At 37.1% G+C, this 26,329-nt stretch overlaps 2 protein-coding genes across 6 annotated transcripts in view; one reads left to right on the forward strand and one right to left on the reverse strand.

Moving 5' to 3' along the window:
• The window catches only part of LOC308702108 (uncharacterized protein), a 30,149-nt gene extending 11,991 nt beyond the window's left edge, over positions 1-18,158 (forward strand). Inside the window, exons 1-4 of one of the 5 annotated variants that reach the window (XM_081384766.1) lie at positions 5,712-5,960; positions 15,999-16,304; positions 16,541-16,675; positions 17,684-18,158. In XM_081384766.1, the coding sequence (XP_081240892.1) occupies positions 16,031-16,304; positions 16,541-16,675; positions 17,684-17,904 (630 nt within the window). In that variant the 5' untranslated portion in view covers positions 5,712-5,960; positions 15,999-16,030 and the 3' untranslated portion in view covers positions 17,905-18,158. Of the gene's footprint in view, positions 1-5,711; positions 5,961-15,388; positions 15,550-15,998; positions 16,305-16,540; positions 16,676-17,683 lie in introns of those variants that run through there. The other 4 variants (XM_081384768.1, XM_081384764.1, XM_081384765.1 and 1 more) reach the window with 4 other exon arrangements.
• On the reverse strand, positions 383-14,484 carry LOC308702107 (uncharacterized protein). Its single transcript, XM_081384763.1, has 7 exons — positions 14,048-14,484; positions 12,874-13,212; positions 11,940-12,260; positions 11,479-11,541; positions 8,345-8,461; positions 6,491-6,790; positions 383-2,709 (listed from the first exon to the last, which is right to left on the reverse strand). Exons 1-7 carry the CDS (start codon positions 14,076-14,078, stop codon positions 2,507-2,509), a joined length of 1,374 nt encoding a protein of 457 aa, XP_081240889.1. The 5' UTR covers positions 14,079-14,484; the 3' UTR covers positions 383-2,506.
• Positions 18,159-26,329: the final 8,171 nt, after the last annotated feature.

Raw genomic sequence — 26,329 nt, forward strand, 5'->3', positions numbered from 1 at the left:
ACGACAGTTTAGTCAGAACCAACATGTACAGATATTTAAATATTGTTACAGTTTTGTGAATAATAATAGGACCAAATGAATGTACAAAAAAATGTGTACAGGTACATGACTCTCCTAACGCAGATGACCATGTTTATATGAATATGGAAACAATGATTTTTCACCCGAGACTAAAATGAGGAAACATTAATCACCACTTTGGTTCTTTGAATATTTCTTATATTAATTCATCAACATTTTCATTGTCCTCAAGCAATGTTCAGAAATGTTTTCAGTCATGTCACCTCCTGATTCTGAAACATTTTTTCCCTTAAACTGACGTCTGTAGTGGCAAACAATTTTACATCACTGAATTAGAGACAAACAGGTATCAATTGTCTTTAACAATTATTTATTCCCTTGCAAGGAAAGGTCAGCAGTCATACAGTCATTACAAAGTGCCTGCAGAGTGTGACAACGAGTGGGGGGTATATCCTTCATTCTTTATAGTTGTTCCTCCCCCAAGGTTGTTTTCCCGAGGCTACATCAAGATACATCTTAGCCATAACTAACATATTGTTTAGATTTGTCTATCTTATTTATTCATATTACACCCTTGAATGGAGACTCTCTGTGTCTCGGTCATACATTCAGTCATATTAACTTTTGTCCGGTCAAATACAAGGTAATTGACATACATATATTAATAAGAATATATATCAACACTACATTCATCTGATTATCATCATATTTCTAAGATTCTGTGAATATAAGAAAATGCAAACATATAGAACATATTAAATTTCTTCCACACGTCTCAGACTGGATTCCAGTTATTGAACATCATATTAAGACTAAAACATATTTAAAAACATTTTGTTTTGCTTGATCCGGTGTTGTGTCGAATTTCGACCCCGCCAGATTATTACCCCCCCTAGTGTTGGTAGGTTTAGGATTAGTTGTGGGGGAGGGGTTAGGATTAGGCAATCAGGTACTGACTTCAATGAGGGGGGTAATAATTTGGCTTAATATGGTTTCCTTCAGTTAGCTTTTTTTTTCTTAAAAAAAAATCTTTAACTGTTTGTTAGGCATTAAATCATACTGGGACATGTGCTAGAATTGTTGGATGTGGATGTGAATGTTGTATTTGAAAGGAGATGCAAAGAAATTACACATTGCTGGGTGTTAGATTTTTTAGTCACTTATTTGCTTTAAAAAGTCTTTTAAAGTGTCAATGACGTCATACACATCGTACGACCAGAGATACTGCTTTACGGCAATCCTTCAGTCACTTTGGTGCTTTCGCGCTCTGCTCTTTCTTTTCTCTCGAGGCATCGACAACACAGCTGACACAGGTAAATACACGTGCTAGAAGAGTTTTTGTTTTGTTGTTTTAAAAGACCACGCAGAAAACACACACACACACACAATGCCATCAAGCGGTATCTCTTAATCAGTCCTTCACTGACCAATCAGCGTTCATTAGCAGAATGCTAGCGTGTTATGGGCAACAACAACTCAACCTGTAAGAAATCGAAAGGACATAAGTACTCGTTCATTCAACTTTCGACCTATAATCCACGTTGATTTCTCAACGGCAATCGGGTGAAAGAGACAAATTTAGCCGTCTAGCCCCATAGACTCCCATTTATTTTGCACTCATGGCCGATCGCCCCCAGTGGAACTCTGGTGGAACTACAATCAAAATTCGGTACAATAGGACTTAATAGGGAGTGGCCAAGCTCTCCGTAGACGAGCTCTGGCTTTACTGAGAACTATTAGCGAATCGCGAGAGCTCTCTGATAACAAGAACACACACGCACATGCGACCAATCAGATGCACCCATTTTAACAGCGTTAACATTAAGATTTTTAACATCACATGAATTTACTAAAGATATTAATTAATGCATATTGATTATATACTAAACATATTAATTAATTGTAAAGTATTTGACAACATATGAATATTTAATAATTATTAAAACTGATTACTCTTTGTATGAACTGAAAAGGTCCCATGAATTAAACCTCAGGAAAAACACATTACTCTTCAGCACATGTGCTCGTGCTTCATCAGTTCTCAGTAGTTCTTCAGCAGTGAGATTAGTGTAGGGTGACCAAACGTCTCGAAAAATTCGGGACAGTCCCGAAATCTTAAGCTGCTGTTGTCCCGAATCCCAAATCTGGCCCTAATTGTCCCGATGATTATACTAAAGCAAAATCTTGAGTAGTTATTGTCTGATAAAACATTAAAAACTGTCCGTGGAGGTTGAGTCGTCCTGCAGCCGGCTGCTCAGCCCGCCCTCCCACTCCGAAAACCGTCCCAACTTTCAGCCAATCTCATCTGGTCACCCTAGAAGTGTCAGTATCTCGCCTCAACACGTGTCTTCTGTAACCTGCTGTTAGTCATGTGCTCAGCACACAGGTTCATTTCTCCCTTTCATAAAAGCAGAAATATTTTGTTGAGCTCGATTGTTGATGATGTCACAGTGATTGACACTGGTGTTGGGCGTGTCTTATCGCATCATACTGAACTCTGCTGCTCATTCTGCTGCTTATTCTCTCCATCAGGATAATCTCGCTGATCATTCTCTCCATCAGGATAATCTTGCTGATCATTCTCTCCATCAGGATAATCTTGCTGATCATTCTCTCCATCAGGAAAATCTCCATTCAACAGAGGCGACCTTTCAGCCATTGGTTCATTCACTCGGTCTCCTGAGGAATCTGACAGAAAATAAAGAGACAATCACAGAAAATAAAATAAGAGAAAGAAATGATTTTGCTGCATTTACATCTAGATATGGATGATGTCAAAGCTACACAATCTCAAGAGTTTCTCAACATGTACACTGAACAAAAACAAATATAGCTAATATTTTTACAATATGAATAATGCCTGTCCTGAACTGTGATGGGCAATATTAGCTTCCTCTAGACTATGACGGAAAAAAAACAGGTATGCAAAACATTCGGTCCTTTTTAGGGTCACATCATGTCCGGTTTTTGGTTCGTTTACATGCCACTGGTCCATGTTGCGTTCATATTTCATTCAAACCGCACCAGAGTTAGTTTGGAAGCGGACGAGACCCATCTTTTTAGTGGTCTCGATCTGCTTGTTTGGTTCGGATGGCAGCGTTCACACTCATTCAAATGAACCGCACTAACTACCGTAAAACTTCAAATAACAGCCGAGTCCCAAATAGACACCTGTCTCTTTTACACGCCTGGTGTGAATACAGGTTTGGATAAATAAAGGCCGGTCTCAAATAGAGGCCTGGTTCTGTTTTTTTTGTTTCGGGTTGTATTTAATCTTCTAAAACCCATCAGATCGTCTGTTTAAGCCAGTTCTATGGTGCAGATTGCGCACGCAAGAGAGCCCTGTGCATCTGGGCTGGAGCTGTTAGCGCAAGCAAGGCAAGCAGAAAGAGTTAGTGCGCGTCGCATCTATGACAACTCGAGGTATCGCACACCGGACGCGCACTTTGTCAGTTTATGGCCAGCAATATTGTTATGTTTAAGGACATTATGGAATTAAGATCATGTCTGTACTATGTTATGATTGTACTATACAATTAAATACAATCGTTGCTTAGTCTGCAGTCTGAATTCACTTGATCTCAGAGCGTCCGTTAAAGCCATAGACAGTAAAAGAAATGGACACAGCGACCCCATAGACTTCAACGGAGAAAAGTGAAGCAAATTAGAAGCACTCACTTCCAGATAGCTGAGCGTACTGCGCAGGCTCAAACTGAGCTTGATGACGTAGATGTGACGTGAGCAACCTGTCTGACAGTTGTAATTCTTCTAGTAGCTGTGCCAAGAGAAATCTGAATCATTCCCTTCCGAATCTTGCAGAGACGGAGAGCGTGAGGAGCTGTCCATGAGCTAGGAGCAGGAGCAACTTTATGACTCTCTATGGGCTTCTCCCTTGACTTTATCGGACTTCATGCCTCCACGTCCCCCCGATTGACTGCGAGCTTCTCCTCCTGTCTCTACGGTAATTTCCAGAGAGTCGCGTGGTTATGACGCAATCGTTAGCCTATTTTTACAAAAACTGCTTCTACGGGGCCATAACGTAAGATACAAGGTAATGGAGCCTTTTATACATTGTCGTGTTTCTTTAGAAATAATCAATGGACAAATGGAGTCTTTAAACGCCTCAGATGTAAAGTTATTCGCTGTCAAAGTGACGCCAAAATGAATGGGAGTCAATGGAATGCTAACAGCAGGTGCTGGCTCGTTAGCCAATGGCGGCTCCCGGGGATGGTACGCTTTCCGGGTGCTGGATTACCCCCCTGGTTAAAGCAGGGCTATACAGTTTCGGGAATTTCTTCGCTGTATTTTCGCTTTTTGCTCGCAGGTTTCTCTCTAGAGCTCCCCCTACAGCTTCGGAATAGATATTTGACAACACTGTCGAAAAACTTGTTGGCGACTCTCAGATACCAGAGGCTAGTAGATCAACGACATCAAAGTAGATGGGACATTCTTTAAAACGTCTTCTTCATTCGGGTTCGAACAGCGTGAGGGAGCGCAATAATGACAGAATCTTAGCAGATTTTTTTACCGTAAAGCAATTCGTTACATCGCAAGACCTGATATCACGCGATACTTCCTGACGCTGCGGCCGGCGGCCCGCCGGCTCAAAGTTGCAAGGGTGGTTTTTCCACTCACAGGCAATAGGGGGGTGAGAGACAACCACCATTCAACCCGAAATAAGTAATATAACCATTCCAATGACTCTGAAGCTGTTCAGTTAGTTCACCTTTAACTGAATGAATTGAGAATCACCTGAAAATCCAATAACATCAGCCATTTTCATTCAAACAGCTGATTTTTGTAAATTAATGTAAAACTAAATGTATATTGCAGCACAGGGTGAAGTCTCAACACTAAATTAAAGGCCTGTCTCAGATACAAGCCAGTGCAGTTCGATGATTTAGGAAACTAAAAGCCCGGGCTATTATTTGAAGTTTTACGGTAAGGCCTAAAAAAAAAAAAAGTTTGGTTCCGGTTGGTTGTCAGTTGAGGTCATGGGTCGGTAGGGATTTTTTTTTATTTTTTTTATTTATTTATTTTCCTCCAGTGGCAGTTTTACATGCACACACACGCGCGCTGATTTTAAATGTGTGTACCGGTACTTTTTTCTACTAAAAACCAGACATCTCAAGCAATGTTTCATCTAATATCTTTAATAGTATTAACCTCAATACAAATCTTCTCAGAAAATCTTCAAAATAAAATGTAACAATTCAAACCGTTGAACTTAAGGAAACTTATGGCAGCCATTGACTCTGCTCACTAAATACCTGAACTGAAATAAGGACGTCACACCACTGACAACCGAACCAAGCTGGTGAGTTGGTGTCGACACACCACATCGCTTGCTAGGTCTGTCCATTTCTCAGCTCAGTCGACTTTGCCGGCAGCTGATACGAATCTACAAGAGCATTTTTTGACTTCTTGAAGCACGGTTTCAAATGTTTTTAAACCCAATTTTACAATTTTGGTTGACATGCTAGTGTTGCATGGGCAAATAATTATCACGTTACACATGTCCATCATTGCAAAAGAAAGAATAATATGTTGATATGGACTAGGCTAAAGTTACGCTACTGTATTTGATATTACTAATTTACGCGGGCGAATCAAACTTTTACGACAGTGATTCTGTATTCCCGTTTAAAGTCTGTTGTTGCCATAGACACGCAAAACGCACACACACACGCACACACAAAAAGCCTTCGCGGGAGTTTGACAGGCGATCTCATAGTAGATTAACATGGAGGATTTGAACTTGAAAAACGGAGTGTGCAGACATCTTTTTGTAGTCAAACAACATTCTTTGTTATGTTCATTTATGTGGTTTATTTGATTTTGATGCTATAAATTAACTAGAAGCAAGAGACGATCAGTTAGTTTTAACTGATGATCTAACTTACAGCGATCTGTTCGACACATTCAAGAGCCTCAAAACGGTATTTATTGTTTACATTTCTTTAAAAAATGACCACATTTGAAAGGTGAAATAACCAAATGAGACTTTGTTTCATATTAAAAGTAAGCTGGTAATGTTAACTATGTCCTGTCTGTCACTCTGTCAGCATGTTGTCGGTGCCCTCTCTGTTCCGCGATATGTTGTTGACTCCCCCCCGTGTTTCTCTTAATGTTACGATTTCCAAACCTTAAGTTATAGCTCACTTTAGGAATTGACAGTTAAAGGGTTTTGATGCAATACTTAATGGTTTTTAACGGATTACTTAAGTGTAAAACAGCATTTAAAGGAAACTGTAATTTAATTAACGATGTGTGAAAGACCGTTCTTCCCCAGTCTCATAAAATAAATTTGGGTCGCACATAAATTGACAGGGTCGGTCGGAAACCGGAACCAAACAAATTTTTTTTTTAGGCCTAACTAGTGATTCGCACTGCTCACATAATCTGGAACGGGAAAGCACTGTTGGAAAACCGCTGAGGACTGTTTTTTAATAAATGTTGTTCTACTCACCAGTGACCGTCACATTTAATCTGTTGAATGTGATCTGTTCTTTGTTGATGATCTGTAGAATATAACATCCAGAGTCTGTAGTTCTGGTGTTTCTGATGATCAGAGCTCCAGTCGTTTTGTCCAGCTTCAGTCTGCCTCTAAATCTCTCATTAATATCAGTTATTTTTGGATCAGCTTTATATAGTAGAAGACGGTTCAAACCGCCAGCTCCAAACATCCACAGTATCAGATCCCCTGGCTGTATCTTAGCAGTAGTCGGGAGATGGGCAGGATCTCCCTCCTTCACTGACACTGAACTCACTTCACGTCACAGCAGCACACAGAAACAGAGAGAGATAGAAAAACAAATGTTTGAATTCATTTTGAATACATTTGAAATAATACATTTAGATTATATATATATTTTTTTTACTATTTTGGCATGTTCCTGAACATGAACCTCATTTTCATTTTTTTAATCCCATAAGGGTGCAAGAAAACTAAATAGTCATGAGCAGAACCATCTATTTTACTATTTTTTTTTCTTATGAGATATATGCAAAATTGTCTATACTTTAGTGCTGTCAATCAATATTTTTTTTAACAAATTAAAATCGCACATTTTGTTCTTTGTATATATCTATTACCGCTGCTAAGTATAACACACCGTTGCCATGAAAAACAGCGTTGCTATGGACGCAGGATTCTAACCGTAGAGTCGGAAACAACTATTTTCTTTAGCGGAAGTAATACAATCGTTTTTAAATCAATAAACTCTTTTTTAAATCAATATTTTGTGTCATAATGTGGGATAATGTAGAGCGAGGCAGCTGTTATAGCGAATACAACCCCTTCAGGCTGATACAAGTCCCGATCAGCCTGTCGGGGTTGTATTTGCTATAACAACCGCCTCGTTCTACATTATTCCTTATATATATATATATATATATATATATATATATATATATATATATATATATATATATATATATATATATATATATATAGTGATAATATTCATGTAGAAACAACAAAGACAGAAGCCTATACCATATATTTTAATGATTTGTTTAATGGCCTCTTTTTATGAATAAAGGCCAGTATCACCGATACCAATACTGCTACTGATGTCTCTATGAAATTACTATAGCCATTCAACATCACAGTATAACTGAAAGCTATACATTTTCAAATGTATTAGGCTTTAAAAAATATTGGAAAATACGGATGCTACATTAATTGTGTTAAATATGTGTACTGTACAACTGAAAAAAAACACATTCATTTTTACAACACTACAATATTTTTTATTGTTCAATGAGAAGACACACTGTTTGTATACACACTTAATATAATTTATGTGACAAGGCTTCAACTGAAAATGCAATTGTGCATAAAAACTTGTATCACTCCCGCAAAACACATTTTTGTGGCTTCCATAGAATTTGCTTTTTTTTTTTTTAGATTAACAACAGCTCTCATAGGAATGTTGTTATAGTAAATGTATGATAATTAGCCTATATTAAGCTTTTTACCAGAGCAAAGTTATATTTTTAGATTTTTATGGTTAATTTAAGTTTAAGTTAAGAATAAAGATATAATGAACATAAAGCAGTCAGATAGCAGAGCAAAAGATGAATTTACAAATCATAAAGCAGAATGTGCTGTAGTATTTAAACGTTTAGGCCATGGAATGATTTAAAGATTTATTAAAATAAATAGTTTCACAAACTAAACATTTTGCTTAAAATGACTTAATTCCATGATGTTGAAGTAACATGAACAAATGATGTTTGTTTAACGTAACAGAGTTATGTGTGACCTGTTGACATAAAGTTAATTAAAGCCAACATATCATTTTTTTTAGTGCAGCACCTGCCACTGTCCTGATGTTCCCTCTATTGATTTCAGCAAAGAGATTGTCTTCAGGTTTATAGTCCCACTGTATTTCAGTAAAAGATTCTACCTCTGTCACGGTCTCTGCTTCGTCAGCTACACAGAAACAGAACAGAAATGTGTTCATGAGTCTGCAGGGGAACATCTCAATTATACATTCATACCAACCACACCATAAAGTCCATATGACTCTACTATATTCCAAGTCGTCTGAGTGAGGAACAGACTGAAAAAATACTGATAATGCCACACATCTCAAATCTCATTCTCTGTTCTGCACACTCACAGTTGTTCATTGCTCAAACCTACTGCAGCACTTCAATAATTTTGGCAGAACATTGGAAAACTGGAAGATTATCAGTGAATAACAGTGTCCGTTACACAAAGTTATCATCTGACGTTAGACGACTTGGAATATATAGCATGAATTGTTTAGACAACACAATAGAGCATTTTTGGTTATTTTCCTTTTTAGAGCTTAAACATTGAGGTCACTATGAAATGTTGAATGGAAAAGAGTGACATAAACAACAGCATGTTTGAAACAACATGACTTAAGTAAATGATGGGAGAAGTTCCATTTTTGAGTGAAATAGTAGTTGGAAAGGGTTGTAACACTAGCGAAAAGTTGGAGATTGTTGGAGAAGTTACTCTGACTACTCTAGTGAAGAAAACCTATACCTTTATTCCACAATGCGCATTTCTTATTATTAAGCCTAAATTGTGTTTTAATATCACTCTTGGTAAAGACAGTATGACCTCTGCATAATATCATTTTTTAAATGCAAGATATTTAAAGTGTACCTAAAGTTTACTTGCAATAGTTCCACTGTATCACAATCAAATATACTTAAGTATATCTTTAGTTGGATCTCAGCACTATTTCTGGATAACTTAAGTACATTAAGTACAAAATGAGTTGTTCCAATTTAACAAAAGTGCAATTGCAGTGTATTTATATCAAGTACATAAATATGTTCAATGTATTCATAAAATAAATGTATTTCAAATACATTTTAGAATATTTTTTAGGGTACTTTGAGTCGAGTGGGGGTGTCACAGGCAAGGCCGTAACCAGGGTTTGAAAATTAGTGAGGTCCGAGGTGAGGTGCAGGGCCGGATTAAGAATTCAGAGGCCCCTGGGCACAATCAATGTCTTGTAGGCCCCCCCTTAGGCAGGCCTAATGTATAGTTTGTCCAAGGACATTTTAATTTTGCATTAAGAGTTTTAGTTTACTGACTTAAAAGGAACTTTGTTGTACTATGCTGGAGTAAAGTTCATAAATGATAGATCTTTCCCATATAGGATTTTGTAAAACTATGTTGGGTAAACCTCTGTCCCTCTAGGGGGGTTCGGGGGCATGCTCCCCCGCAAGAAAATTTTGTACATTTTAAGGTTAAATGCATCAATCTGGTGGTCTTTGAGAGCTCAAAATTAAGAGCTTCAACGGGCTTCAACCCATGAACTGTGCACAAATAAAAAACATTGACTTGTACCTGGACATTAAAGGGGGCTCAAACATATTTTTTAGTTATGATATGGAGTTTCAGTCTACATTACATTATAACTGGTGTTTTAGTATGCCAAACAATTAGTATAATAATATAATAATGATTTCTATAATTATTCCTATGACATAAAATCCATATAGCCTAATAAATGAAAATGAATATTTCAAAAGTATATTTTACATTACACTATAGGAAAATTACAATACTTTTGTCCTAATGTCTTCACTTGCAAGAAATAAACCCTTTGATCGCGTGAGCAAAGTGCGCACTTTTCTTTAAATCACGCAGCACAAACATAATGCCTATATAGGATACTTAAAGTCTTGTGCTGTTTTATAAAGCACAAAACCATATCACGGTTTCGATATTAGTTCGTTGGCAAAATATAACGCTAGAGACCTTTATGTTAGGCTATACATTTTACATCTCATGTGTATTGGGAAAAGGGAGAAGAGGGAGAAGAGCGAGTTCGGCAAAAGGCGGATTCGAACTCGAGTCGAACGCGTCAAAAGCTACTGAGTTTCAAGCACCTCACGCACGCCCAACGACCCGTGCAACTGTAGCTATTTAGTTGTGGGTGCCTTTTTTGCTAAAAAGACAGGCACTTAGTGCAAATTATACGCGCCATTATCGGAAATGTAAAAGAAAAAAAAGTTTATTGGCACTTTTTGGTCATTTCATGACTTTCAAATTGACATCAACTACGATGCTGTTGCATCATGCTTGTAGTTTCTTTTGCGCTTTATTTATAAATTATAATAAAGTGACATAAAGCGCTCTGCCGCATTTTTTACAGTCTATGCTCACAACACGCTCTCAAGCCCCGTTCACTGATCTACCTTCTCGCAGCGACATAAATTGCAAACACACATATGACGCGGTTTAAACGGCTAATTAATCATTCAGAGAGCTTGAAATTTTATTTTTGAATATAAAAAAATGACCGAGGTCCGGACCTCGGTGACCTCATAGCTGGCTACGGCCATGGTCACAGGTAAATTGTCAAAACGAGCGTGAAAGTTTGTCATGGAGCTTCTATATCTCCAGCCTCAGGGGAATCACCCATTTTAAACATACGGCGAACAAATGAGAGTTTTTAAATCAATAAACTCCTTTTTAAATCAATATTATTGATTTATTTGGTGGGTAGCCATGTAATAGGCGGGATAATGTAGAGCGAGACGGTTGGCAAAAAGAGAACTTGACAGAGCTCGTAATAAAACAAGAATCAACATCGGCTTGGCTTTACGGAGATGACCAGAACTGAGGGGTTTGAAATGCTGTAAAAGCAATGCAGAGATGATGCTTTTTTTATTACTAACAGGTCAGTAAGGTATTTTACTGAAGAGATAAATTGTCATATATAGCTCTCTAACAGAGTTCATTGTAACGCATTATCTATTGTGAAGATTCAATTCATTATGGTTTGTTAGCGCTGGGCTGGAGCTTCTTTTCCCCCATGAGTGGTTTGATTTTAAAAGAAATGGAAAGATGAGTCGCTCAAAATAACGACTATAATGTAATGTGTAAACAATATAACAAAAGTTTTAGCAGTATTATGGAGGAAATGGAAATTCTCTTTTAAATGTTGTAATACTTACCAGTTTGCCTTTTTAATTTAGAGATTATATGGTAAATCACAGCCACAAGCAGCAGAACAGGAACTAAAACACCAAAAACAATTCCAACTATAGCACCCCAAGGAAGACCTGTGTCTTTGGTTATAAAGAGAGACAGTGAAAGTGTCAGTCAATGTGATGATCTTAAATGACTTCAAATATATGCTAATAATACTGTATGCCAGGGTTCCTCAAATCTTGCCCTGGAGGGCCAGTGCCAATGCAGAGTTTAGCCCTGATCAAAATCACCTGAGCAAACTTATCAAAGTCTTCAGGATCGCTAGAAAATCACAGGTAGGTGATTTTGACAGGGTTCGAGCTAAACTCTGCAGGGCAGTGGCCCTCCAGGACCGGATTTGAGGAACCCTGCCATATGCCATTACACTGAAAGTTACTCACTCTTTCACTCACTCACACTCTTTCAGTTACTCAGAGTGACTCACCAGTGACAGAAAGAAGGAATCGCCGTGAGCTCTCACTGCCTCTAATCTGTAGTTCATAAAATCCAGAGTCTGTGGTTCTGGTGTTTCTGATAGTCAGAGATCCATTCTGATTCAGCTGCAGTCGATCTCTGAATTTCTCATCAGTATTGTTTAATGAGATTTTATTAGTTTCAATATCGATTTTAGCTATGATGATGCCTTTATCTCCAAATCTCCACAGCATCAGAGCATCTTTGTGCATTTCAGCATCAGTGTTTAGAGTGACAGACTCTCCCTCCTTCACTGACACTGACTTCACTGCCTCCGTCTCACCAACCATGTCTGCAAAACAAGCAGAACATTAACAAAAATGTGTTTCATGACATATCACAAATTTTGAAAGAGTTAGTCCCATCATGAAAACCTGATTGTGTGGTGCAAAATCTGGAAAATCACACTCAATAAATGCTTACACAATCATTTAAATTTGGTTTAAAATTATGAAACTTGAATAACCATAATTCCCAACCCAGGGTAAATATGAATAGTGTGAAATAATCCAGGGTTCAGAATGACCAAATTATTGACACACTGATCTAAACCCGGACCATTAGCTGCTTCTCCATCGTCAGGCCGAACGGTTCTAAGAACGGTATTAACGGTTCACATTTCGACTTGAGCATGGTTCAGCATGGCACGCTTACAAACCGTTCTCAGCCTGAAATTCTCTGCATGTTTGGCTAATCGTGCTGGTGGAACGTCACATCGCTGCTCATGATTGGTCACTTGTCTGTGGCCTGGCTGACAGTTTCTCTGTAGCTTACTAAACACGCTATTTATAGAAACTTGTTTCCGTATCCATAAACCATATGCTAACTAGCTTAAGCAAATGGAGCGGTTAGGCCCAACGGTGGAAGAGAAACTAAAGTTACAATAAAAGACTTGAGATACTCACCACTGACAGTAACATTAAATATCTTTATCGTGATCTTTTCTCTAGAGATGGAGAGTTTATATTGTCCAGAGTGTGTGATTCTGGTGTTTCTGATGGTGAGAGATCCAGTGTATTCGTCCACTAGTAACCTGCCTCTGAATCCCACATCCTCACCGGTGAAAGAAAATGAAGTCAAGTCGCCCTTTCTCGTTATTTTAGATATAAGAGAGTGTTTTGGTCCAAACAGCCACAGAATAGTATCATCGTTCAGTAGTTCAGTCAGATTAGTGTTTAGAGTGACAGAATCTCCCTCCATCACTGACACAGGCTCAGTTTCACCCGTCTCTGTACCAGACACACCTGGAAAACAAACAGAACAAGTTTTACTGAAACTGTAATATGCTGAAGAGTTACTGTAAAGTGTTTTCTGAGGTTTAATTCATGGGACCATTTCAGTAGTAGGCTAATCAGTTTGAATAATTATTAAATATTCATATGTTGTCAAATACTTTAAAATGATATGAAATAATGAATATGTTAAGTAAATTAATATAAATACTAACGCTGTTAAAATGGTTGCATCTGATTGGTCGCGTGTGTGCGTGCGTGCGTGCGTGTTCTAGTTATGGAGCTCTCGCTTCATTCATTCTATAAAGCTGTGATTGTAAAGCATCGCGTTTTGAGTCTTTACTGATTTACATACTTTCTGTCAGGGGTACTACAAAACCAGAGTCAATTGAATTCGATTGAAATATTTGTGTGATCTGCTGAAATGACAAATAGATTGGATAGGCTAACTTTTTAGATTGTGACGGAAAAAATAATAAAAATGTAAGACCATATAACGTTACACCCAAGCTAAACATTAACAAGATAAATGTAGGCTTGAGAATCAACACTGTATTTAAGACTTGTTTTCGTCGACTGTGTGTATGTATTGCAAAAAATACATTCTTAAACCAATAGCTTAATATTAATGCTTATGTTGTTTTTCAAATAGGCCTAACGTTAAATACATCTCGTCTCAGCATAAAAAATAGCTTACTCATCATGAATAGGATTTTTTTTAGTATGTTATTTCTGTTGGATTTGTTAGTTCTTCTGTCATCATTAAATCTTGAAATCATCTTAAAACCTTGTCTATGAAAAATGTCTATAAATCTAAACCGAAAGGAAATCGAGATTCATAACTTACCGTACATCAATAAGAACAGCACGAGGAACATGTTCGTTCCAAATGTTTTTGTAGAGCTGTGACGAATCTGACTTGAATAATATGATCAATGAGATTTCTATATGTTTGTGTTCTCCGAATTTGTCGTCCTAAAGCTATAGCAAAACAGACTGACAAGCCTGAAAACTAAACTCAAAACAGTCACACACCAAAAAAAAAACAGCAAAAAAAAACCCCAAAAAACAAGACTCCAAGTTTTGACTGTTCGATATAGTAGACTTTTCTCGAAGGTGTGAATGACGTTTAAAGAAGACCCAGGTTAATGTTATAGCTACTTGAAATAAATATACAGCAGAAATGTCGATCTGTCCCATTGACTGTAAAAAATAAATCTGTCCTGGCGAGCACAGGGCGTGGCATGACGTGGTTTCTAGTCTATGGTTAAAACACCTTGTACTTTAAACGTAACGTAGCCTACGTATTTTACGTAATGGGACGATTGATTCCGGGGCTCTGATGCTTCGACGCATTTTTTCACAGCTGGCATGAAGGCATACATTTATTTAAAGGATTTAACACTACTTCTCTATAACTTAAATTGAAGAAAAAAGAAAAAAAAAACAGAACTCCAAAAATATTTTTTCAACTAGGCCTACTCACGTCTAAATGTGATCACATAGGCTATATTTTATATTATCGATCAACATGTGAATCCGTTCACCAGGCTACACGAGTTGTGGTCTCATTGGCACAATTAATTTAGATGATTTATCTAATTTGATAGAACTGTATTGATCCCAGATTGATTCCACTCTTGTTGATTTGTTAGATATGGTGGAGAAAACCATAACCATAAAAGTGTGACCACCAGATGTTGCTATTTAATTATTTATATTTATCAAATAAATTATATATTTTAATGTAGGCATATGTTGTATTTATGCATTTATTTGCACATTAATTTATTTATATTTATTTAATTTATTAAATTATATATTTGTATGCAGGAATTGTATGCAGGAGTTTTGTGGATTTATTCATTTATTTGCCTATTTATATACGTTTTTTCCAGGTTGCAAATATTATTCACGCCAAGAAAAAAATAAATATTTTAGAAACTGTTCACTGAAACAGGGGAACTAAAAAATGGTTCTTCTGTAGCATCGCAATGAAACCCCACTTTTGGAATCTTTATTTTTAATAGGGTAGCCTACTGACAAAGACTCAAGAGCATATATTTTAATAATAATGAATATATTTTATGTACAATATTCCTCCTACAAAACGTTTAGGCCTATCTTAAACGGTTAGAACAACATGCCATGACATCCGCTATAGGCAACCAATGGGAACGCCTACTATAGACCATATATACATTTGACGACGTACAACAACCAGCAACAAGGTGGTCGCTTGTGATGTGAACGGGCGATTTTACTGCGTGTTTAAAGTGGCAGATATACGGACAAGAAATATGGTTAATGCTTTTATTTTGTTCTTCGTGTGCTTGTGGCGTCTGGCTGGTAAGTTATGAGAGAATTATGATGTCCCTTATTTTATTTTATTTTATAAATAAACACTTCGCATTACGTTGGTTTTCGTTAAACGTTTCTCAGTTTCTTATCTCTTTAATATTTTACAAACGTAATTTATTAGTTCTTCTGTGACATGATGCGATTTTTAGTGGAAGGAATTCCAAAACAAAATTATATATTTAGTTTTAAATCAGTCTTATCCAGAAATAATTGTTGTAGTTTCACTTCTGTTTGCACACGAAAGTGAGTGCTGGAGAAAAATCACCTGACATTGAACTCCTGAACTTTTATTGTTATTCTTTAAAAGTTTACTGCAATTAATTAAACATTCACTAAAGAAAATGTCTATAAATACACTAAAATCACTGATAACTGTAAGTCTGCTCATTAATAACAAACATCATGTCTGTTACAAAATATGTTCCCTTTTTCTGTAGATGTGACGGATGCAGTGAAGTCAGTGTCAGTGATGGAGGGAGATTCTGTCACTCTAAACTCTGATGTTACTGAAACACAGCAATATTTGATGATACAGTGGACGTTTGGAAGCACAAGAATCGCTGAATTTGACAGAGCCATGGAATCAAACTCTACGTATGATGAGAGATTCAAAGACAGACTGAAACTGGATCAAACCGGATCTCTGACCATCACAAACACCAGAACCAATGAAACTGGACTTTATCAACTAACACTTGCCGGCCAAGAGACCAAATACAAGAGTTTCAATCTCAAAGTCTATGGTAAGTAGAGAATAATAGTAATATTTTTTAAATTTTCTTTTCTTTTCTTTTCTTTTCTTTTCTTTTCTTTTCTTTTCTTTTCTTTTCTTTTCTTTTCTTTTCTTTTCTTTTCTTTTCACTATTCCATAATTGTATGATGTCTCAATGGCTTTAGTTCCATTTAAAATATGGATCTACTATAAAATAAGATCATAAGTGTGTGAGACTAACGTCACAGTAACATCTGTCATTATCAGTGACTCCACAATATTCTTCATCATCAGAAAGATCGCCATGCCCCAATTTATTCTCGTCCAGCTGTGCTGTGAACAATTCAACCATCAATCAGACTGAGGACAGCAACATTACTGAACTCTATCAGCCAAGTTCAGGTACATCACTCACTCTTACTCTGTTAATGTTTTCAGTCAGTGCGATGTTAGTTCCTATAAAGCTTTAACAGATTATGTCAGAATGGAAACACTCGTGCAGTTGTGACCAAACATATTCATAGGTGTTGTTTTGCTCCTGCTGATGGGTGCTAAACCATCAACCACATAAACCAATTAAAATTGCAAGATTTTTATTAACAATGCATTTATGCATTTGACACAGATGCTTTAATCCAAAGCGACTTACATTGCATTCAAGGTTTACATTTGATCAGTTCATGCATTCAGAAAGATTGAACTATTTGTGCACACAAGTGCATTTGAAGACTTCAGAAAGCCTCTAAGTGCCATCTGAAATTTTCTTCTAGAATGATCATTTTTATTAAGCTTGTATGTTTATGTTCAGTTATTTCACTTTAATGGCAATTAAAATGACCTATTAATTGTCATTAAAGTGAAATTACTGAACCTAAATATTCGAGCTTGATAAAAATGCTCATTTTAAAAGAAAATTGCAGATAGCACTTAGAGGCTTTTGCATCTGAATTCTTCATTTGCTGTTTTTCCTTTTGTGATTTAACTGGAACAGAGAACAGACCGCAGAAGAGCGTCAGAGACATGAAGCAGGTGTGTGTGTGTGTGTGTGTGTGTGTGTGTGTGAGAGAGAGAGAGAGAGAGAGAGAGAGAGAGAGAGAGAGAGAGAGAGAGAGAGAGAGAGAGCGAGAGAGAGAGAGAGAGAGAGAGAGAGAGAGAGAGAGAGAGAGAGAGAGAGAGAGAGAGAGAGAGAGAGTGTGTGTGTGAGCATGAGTGGGCTCTTGCATTAGAAAACATTAGTGCAAAAAAAGATAATCACAGGTTTCCAGAAGAGCTGAGGTTAAACAAGGGGCTGAAGCTCTAGACTCTAGAATTATATTATATTCATTATTTTAAACAATACTAGCAACAAAGAAGTGAAAAAAGGAACTACTGTAAATTCACTGATTCAGTGTTTTTCTTTTTTTATTTCAGACCACATCCACTGTTGTGGTTTCACTGAAGCTGTGATTCGATTGGTTGTCTCTGCTCTGGTGGGCGTGGCTACTGTTGCTGTGCTGGTTTATGACATCAGATCTACAAGAAGTGAGATGATCAGAGAAGAAGAGACCAGACATCACTGTCAGACCTCTGGAGTCAGATCAGACCAACAGTGTGAACTGAGCAGAAGATTTAGTTCCAGATACGTTTGCTGAAGTTTACTGGTATAATTATGATTTCCTATACTTGCACAGCTGTTTATTAACAGATTGTTTTTCATCAATTGTACTTTTATTGATTGTATTTGCACAAAATATATATTTTTATTGATCTATTCAATTAAATTCATGGCTTCTAAACAAAATAATAATTAGCACCACATTGTATGCATTAGAATGATCTCATAAGCTTTGTTGAAATTACTCTAGGTGAATGTTTTTGGTGACTTTTAATAAAGATTTAGTATTACAACAACTATTGTCCACTTTTATTATCCTTCCTTAAACAATATAGTTCAAATATAGGCTGTATGTGATTGACAGAATTCATGTGACACACTAGCAGCTCCAGATTGTGAGTCGAAACCTTTTGTGGTCTCAGTTATTCACATCTGCACAGCTGTGGTTTGATCTGATGGATGGACAAACTGTCTGTGAAAGAGTTCAGCTAGTAGAGAAATTAAGGATATTGGGAAACAAAAAACAGTTAAATTTGTGTATAGGCAACAGACCTGATTAATAGGAATTGTGCAAACTTATGCAGAGTTCGGATTTGTAGGCTAGGCTACTGGAACTCTTTTCTATTTCTATGAAATTACTATAGTAATTGTTTCAAGTGTTTCAAGGGAAAAACACTTAAAACATCAATATATTTTATTTGATACAGATCTGTATCAAATAAAATATATTGATGTTTCAAGTGTTTTTCCCTTTTTACTTAAATGATGTCTTGACATTTTTTTCATATTTATTTTTATATTGCTCTCTGAGAATTGTATAATGATCATTTTCTCTATGATTATTTACCATTGTTGCACAACGTTGCCCTCAGGCAACACAAAAATATTTTGGGGGGGAGCAGTAGGGGGAGGGACATCTTTTAATAAATCAATAAAATGTTCCCAAATGAGCCAAGAAATGACGTGGAATAATTTTTATCATGTTCCATCAAAATGCATGCAGTAGAGGGTTAAGAATGAACTTTTGAACTGACATTTACAAACTTGCTTCTTCTCTCCTCCTTGGATATTGGACCTTGATGCTCGTCAAAAAACAGTAATTCGGCCGGGGATTTTTACGCGGGTGGGTGGTGGGAGAAAAAACACTGACATTCTGGATTCAGACTGCAATTAGCCTAAATCACCGACTATTAGCCCCTATAAATTTTGAAAATACCTTACGACTCCACGAGAAACAATTACCATCCAAATAATGCTTAACTCATTACAGCTGCTTGCTTACCTTCTTCGACGTATAAAACAAGCGGATCGGTGACGGGAGGGTGAAGCTAACTGTGGGCTGCTGCCGCTGCACTCGGGGTCTTCCATGGGCACAGATGAAAGTGATCCAAAGTAGTTAGTTAGTTTAGGAATTTTTGCATCCTCTTTTCTGCCTTTCGAGTTTGTTTTTCCTTTTTTGTGCACCACTATCACTTTTTTTTTTTCATCATTTTTGAACTCCAGCGTCAGCGAGCGATTTATACTCATGTTCAACATGAAAGCATAACGAAAAGAGGCGTTTCCCAATGTCATGGCGCAAATTGTAGAGTTAATTTGATTGGGTGGTAAATTATATAATTCAGGCACATTTTACAATAACTTCTTGTTATTTTATTATACACAAATCAACCACATATGATTTAACAATCTCATTTGCTCAATCACGGGCCCCCTAATCCCGCGGGCCCTGGGGCTTCAGCCCCACCTAGCCCTTATGTTAATCCGGCCCTGGCACTTAAATAGTGGGAAATGTCATACACAAAAAGCGATTGTACAGATGATGGCCTATCATCAAGTGTTTTATTGTGTGAGTATGTACATCATGTCTAATACAGTATTTCGCAATTGCTAAGACACATTTCTTGAAACATTTCTTGGTTTTATTTCAGTTAGCCTAATAGCTAGTTTGATTTGCATTGCTCTCAATGCAAATCAAACTAGCTATTAGGCTAACTGAAATAAAACCATGCCAATCTCTAGGTATGGTGAAGGCTGTGATGATGTGGGGCTATTTTAATTCCAAAGGCCAAGGGAACTTTATCAGGATGCATAGTATCATAAAAAAAAAAAAAAAAATTAAATACTTAAAAATAAAAATCTGCCTGCCTCTATGGGAATTTAACATAGGGGTGTCCAAACTTATGCACCCTGTATTTTAAGGAAGAACATTTATTTATTTACGATACATTATTCATTCACAAAGAAAATTGGTGTCCTTAAAGGTTGGATTTTTCCTATTTTTTTTAAATTAAGGCATTATGTTCAATTTCCAAAAGATGATTTTTTATTCCTCTTTTTAGTCAACTTTAGCATGGGTGCCTAAACTTATGCATAGCACTGTATGTCTATGCAAGAGTTTCACCTTTTAATGTTAATGCATTTAGACAGTAGGTGGTACTGTTGTATTACATTTCACAGAGCAGCCAAGTCAGTGTATAGACTGCATTCGTTTTTACTAGGTTTGTCTTAATAAATGCAGGCATGAATTTCGTTTTTTGCATTGGTCTTTTAATCATCTGTATTTACAGATTTGTATGCATGAATTGTGCATTTCCAATCCTCAAAGCAGTTAATAACAATATATATATATATATATATATATATATATATATATATATATATATATATATATATATATATATATATATATATATATATATATATATATATATATATATATATATATATATATATATATATATATCATGCTCTTTTTCGATAACCAAACAAACAATTCATTGTCTGTGGCTGTGTTTGTGCGCACGGGAAATATGCTGCGCATAACAATAGAAAACAAGGAGAAACGCACAGTCACATGCTCAAACAATCAACAACGTCGCTCTAGAGGTGCGTTGTGGACAGCGAAGTGGACTTCACAGGGTTTTCCGCCATCTTAAGTTAGATTCTAATCCGAAGGGAGCGAACATGTTCAGTTCGAAGGGCACTGCGCACGGCATAGGGAATAAGGGAACATCGATACATCACTTCACAGGAAGTGGAGAGCGATGATCACACACCCAACTGTCATTTCGCGCACGACGTCACCACCAGTCAGAGCGGTCATAACTAACGATGGAGGAGTTTACGTATGTGTGTAAGTAATACATTTCGCCATTGTTATACAAATGACAGTATTTTTATTTTAACCATTATTGTTGTGAATATTATACTATTTTTGATGATTATAATTTACCTCAGTGAATGCAGCCAGCTTAGCTAGTTTGTGAAGTAAAGTGATTTTATTTTAGGTAGTTGTAAAATAGTGCAATATAATTGTAAATATATAATATAATAATAAAAATTAAAATATGAATGTAGTCCTATATATATTTATGTTATATCATAATCTGCGCGACTCCGTCGTTGACTTTCTTAATGTCATTTGCAGGGCGTTTCAAATGAGCGGTTATTGTCAGTGAAGTCCACTTCAACTGATATACTGTGCTCAAGGAGTAGGGGAGCAGTGAACACTGCATATGGACCCTGTCGAATGGAACGCACATTAGATGTGTAAAAACAAGTGGAAAGTGGAAAGCGCGAGCGCGCCGCTGTCTCATTTCCACAAGCGCTTGTTCTCCTGTGGCGTCTGTCGTTGCTATGCAACCATGAACTGCACTCTCCATGATGACAAGAGCTGTGTCTGAAATCGCTCCCTATCCACTATATAGTGCACTATTTAGGGTGTCGGCCATTTTGTAGAGGTGTCCGAATTCTGAGTGAACGACATCATTCCCTCCATACTTTTACCCAATCCTCTCTGAATTCGAGTGTACATACGATGTACACTTGATGAGACACTATTTCCCACAATCCAACACGATAAGGCTATAGAGCGCGAATGAAAAATAAACAAAAATGTCACCATGGCAACGGTGCACGTGAGTTAGAAAATCATTTAAGACCAGACGCCTGGTTATTTATTTATATATACCGTTATATCTATATTTGAAAAATCAAATGTGTTGTGTAGTGTTTTGTTCTCTTTTATTTTCACATATAAATGTAAAAAGTAAATAAATATGACAAGCAAGTTTTTTTTTTAATCAAATAACGCAATAAACGTGAAAAATACATACATACAATTGTTACATACAATTCATACAGCCAAAAAAAGGAATTATTAAAGATGGGTAGGTAATGTTTATGACAAATTGTCTGAGCTCTCTGGCGCGTGATAATTATGTCAGCGTCCGAATTCTTTGCTGATGTAGTGCACTCAACTGCCATTCACTATGTAGGGATTAGTGAACGAGTGAGCGGTTTCAGACACAGCTAAGGAAGTATCAGCAAAATATTAATAGATTTCTAGCCCTTGCATTAGCTTTACTACTAGATATATTTATGGAGATGAAAAATAATAAGGCAGCTATGATCAGCTTTTCGGCCGAACATTCAATGTTGTTATGCTGCAAGCTGATGGTTCGTTGCTGCCGCGCTCTATCACTCGCACACCATAAAGAGCAAATTGTTTTTTAATGTTTCAATTTCGTGATTAAAATGACATAATTTGGAAGCGGATAATTTATTCACAAACAGCTCATTATGACTCAATGTTAGAATGCTGCACCTACACTCGATAGTGTGAATAAGATCAGCGCAACGCAGACCACTGCATTGACAGGGTAAAACATATGATCTGTCTACGGCCAGGGCTCAGCGGAAGACAGAAAATGCCGGTCCAGCGCTGATTGAGGAATTAAATTCAAAAATAAAAGACAGTTTTACATCTTTTCTCTCGCATTCTCGCATTTTTTTTTTCGCATCTCGCATCTCTCTAACGTTAGTGCACTGCACCCGAGCAAGCACACTTTGCAGTTCCTCCGGAAATGCATTTTTGTAGTTATGTATGTTCCCTGTAAACGATTTTTGACTGCATTATAATGATTTCTTAATTTAGAATATGATAAAGATTGTGTAGGTGGATGTGTTCTGGGAATTTTCCAGTTAATAGTATAACATTTAAAGCCCCTTAAGTGAACGAAATGACTCGAAAAAAGATTTGTTCATTTTGATGATCGAGATCGAACAAGAGAGTCAGAAGACACTGGTGGCTGGTGTTGCCAGATTGGGTGTCTTTTTCCGCTACATATTAAGGCTGGTTTACGGTGGGTTTTAGGTGGGTTTTCGCCTGGAAGGCTCTATAGAAATCTTGCACTCTATTGAACAAAGTTAAACTGAGAGAGCGTGCCGTTCACAGACACCAGAATGAACGAGTTCACAGTAACGTTCATCAGGTAGTAATGCGGTACGTTCAGTTCACGTTCACCCAAAATATGAACGAGTTCATGAACTATCGTTCAATGAATGCATTCAGGCACAACACTGATACTCAGCATCCACAATGTGAAGCTGTGCCTGGACTTGGACTTGGAAGTAGTAAGCATGGCTCCTGTCCAGTGTAACATCATCCGCATCTTTAATGAGGCAGAATCCCTTGTCTCCAGCACACAGGCGTAAATTTCCTTCATCTTCCTTGCAGTGTGGGCACTAAAATTCACAGTGAAAACAACATGAACTTTTTTATATATTTTTGCTTATTTCACTAATTAAAGCATTTAATATTATTTGCAGACTGTGTGGTTTCCCGATCTTGTCACTTAGTGTTGAGCCAGGCTGGTTCAATGGCATATGACAATGGTATATGTACCATTATCCTAACCCCTATACTTAACTAACCCTATTTCTGCCTAACAAGCCTATGCCTTATGTTTACCCTTGTGGTATTCTTACCCAAAATCTCACCTCCGTCTTATCCTTATTCATCCCTAAATATCTTGTCGCAACTGTGGTGAACTTGTGTGCCTCTGGGTAGCATATGGCCTTTATCAAGCTCTTGGATGGATTCAGAGGATTAGTTTTAAGAACTTGTTCAGCATAGCGGCAGTTATGCGTCCAGCTCTTTGTCGAAACCAGATCCTGGATGCACCCTGGCTTTGAGTTGCCTTCTCTACAGCCTGGACCTGAGAGGGGGTTAACTCTTCTAGCTGGAAATCCTAGCATAGCTCTCCAAGCTCTTTGGGGGGTAGCTGCAGAGTCTCTGGTGTTTTGTATTCAAGGACAGTTTTAGGCAGCAAACAAGATTTGGGGACAATTTTTTTTTATGGTAATTCTCCCTAGCCATCAGTGCAGCACTCCTTGGACAGTTTCTGCTTCAGGACTCAAAAAACCTAGCATATTTTTCTGACCCTTTCCTCACTCTTGGACATTGAAGTGGGTTCACAACCTTAGGTTGTTCAGTTGATTTCCCAGCGATGGCATCATCCAGTTTTTGTTTTTTGGATTTTGTTGAGGAGAAGCCTATAAGTATGGAAGCTTGTTTCCGCCACAAAATAAAAAAAATAAAAGATAATTGCGACTTTTTATCTCACAATTGCGAGTTTACATCTCGCAATTCTGACTTTATTTCTCAGAATTGCGAGATATAAAGTCAGAATTGCGTGAAATAAAGTCAGAATTCTGAGATATAAAGTCAGAATTGCGTGATATAAAGTCAGAATTCTGAGATATAAAGTCAGAATTGCGAGATATAAAGTCGCAATTGCGTCTTATAAAGTCAGAATTCTGACTTTTTTTCTCGCAATTGCGACTTTATATCACGCAATTCTGACTTTATATCTCAGAATTCTGACTTTATATCACGCAATTCTGACTTTATAACACATAATTGCGAGTTTATATCTCGCAATTCTGACATCTTTTCTCAGAATTGTGAGATATAAAGTCCAATTCTAAGGGGGGAAAAAAAGACGGACTTTTTTTTTTTTTACCTCAGAATAGTTTATATCTCACAATTCTGACTTTATAACACGCAATTGCGACTTTATATCATGCAATTCTGACTTTATATCTCCCAATTGCGTGATATAAAGTCAGAATTCTGAGATATAAAGTCAGAATTCTGAGATATAAAGTCAGAATTGCGTGATATAAAGTCGCAATTGCGAGAAAAAAAGTCAGAATTCTGACTTTATAACACGCAATTCTGACTTTATATCTCAGAATTCTGACTTTATAACACGCAATTGCGACTTTATATCATGCAATTCTGACTTTATATCTCCCAATTGCGTGATATAAAGTCAGAATTCTGAGATATAAAGTCAGAATGCTGAGATATAAAGTCAGAATGCTGAGATATAAAGTCAGAATTGCGTGATATAAAGTCGCAATTGCGAGAAACAAAGTCAGAATTCGCAATTATCTTTTAAAATGTTTTATTCAGTGGCGGAAACAAGCTTCCATATATAAGAGCTACAGGAGCATCAGTAATTTGGAAAAAATTAAAAGCATGAAGAACATAAAGTACTGCCCTATTACTGGAAATGACAAAAAAATTTCTGTGGTCCATAACATGGAAGATTATGATTTAAGATATGACACTGCAACTGCAATTTGTGTTGTTTGTATTAGTCTAAGACAAACCATATGAATTTTGGTTGCAGTGTCAGATCATACTTTCCCTGAGTTACCTGCACCAGCATGTTTTAGGAATTGACAGTCACTGTCACTGTCAAGTAAAGTAGGGTACAAAACAAAAGAAATGTTATGTACAGTACATTTGAATACCTTTTTTACATATGATGGTATCAGCCATTTGCACTTTTCCGTTGTGCAGGAGGCTGTATCTCGCATCTTAACACCAGCTTCAATGGAGAAAAGAACTGCCCCTACATGTGAACAGGACTCTGACAATCTGAGAAAAGAATAGAATAGACATTTCTTAATTAACCACAAATTCAACATTGTATTTTGCATGGTTAACCTATGGGTGTGCACTGGCGATATGCTTAAAACAATAAATAGAACATCAAGACTAACAGCTAACAGTTATACAAAATACAGGTGAAAATAACTTACCCTGCCATGCAATTGCAATGAGCTGTAATGACTTCTCCACTTTCTTTCGCAATGATCCACGTCTTTAGTGGTATTTCGGCAGACCTTTGAGAGTGGTTAACCTAATAACGTAAAGTAAACAGCCGTAAAAGTAACATCGAGAAGCGCAGTAGCGTTGAATGGTTGTTAGGGTTAACGTTACGGATTAATTCTCACCCCTTTCCACTTGGTAGCGAGTGTGCTCTTGCTGCCTATCAAGTTAATGTTAAACGAATGGCTTTTCTGAGTTACGTGACATTGTTACGAGCTGTCTTATTGACGTCTTTCTGCGGTTGTTCTCTCGCACCACATCAAAGAGCGACTTTACTGAGTTGAGACTTTGCTGAGCTGAAGCTGAGACTTTGTGTCATATCAAAAGTAACTAAGTTACGAGTTTGCGAGCACAGGGACCTGGTGCTCCGGCACCTCGCCCGTCTGGGCCTTCGGGTCAACTGGGAAAAGAACAAACTCTCCCCCATGCAGAGGATCTCTTTTCTTGGTATGGAAATCGACTCGGTCGCCATGTACGCGCAGCTCATGAGCGAGCG

This window comes from Scardinius erythrophthalmus (assembly GCF_964197995.2).
Source record: "Scardinius erythrophthalmus genome assembly, chromosome: 14".
Lineage (NCBI taxonomy): Eukaryota > Metazoa > Chordata > Actinopteri > Cypriniformes > Leuciscidae > Scardinius > Scardinius erythrophthalmus.

Coding starts and splice junctions, on each gene's coding strand:
- LOC308702107 (XM_081384763.1), bottom strand. CDS start 14,078: ATGTTCCTCGTGCTGTTCTTATTGATGTACG. Junction 6,791..8,344: donor GAACATCAGGACAGTGGCAG/GTGCTGCACTAA, acceptor TGTGACGTGAAG/TGAGTTCAGTGTCAGTGAAG. Junction 2,710..6,490: donor ATTAAATGTGACGGTCACTG/GTGAGTAGAACA, acceptor ATTTTCTGTCAG/ATTCCTCAGGAGACCGAGTG.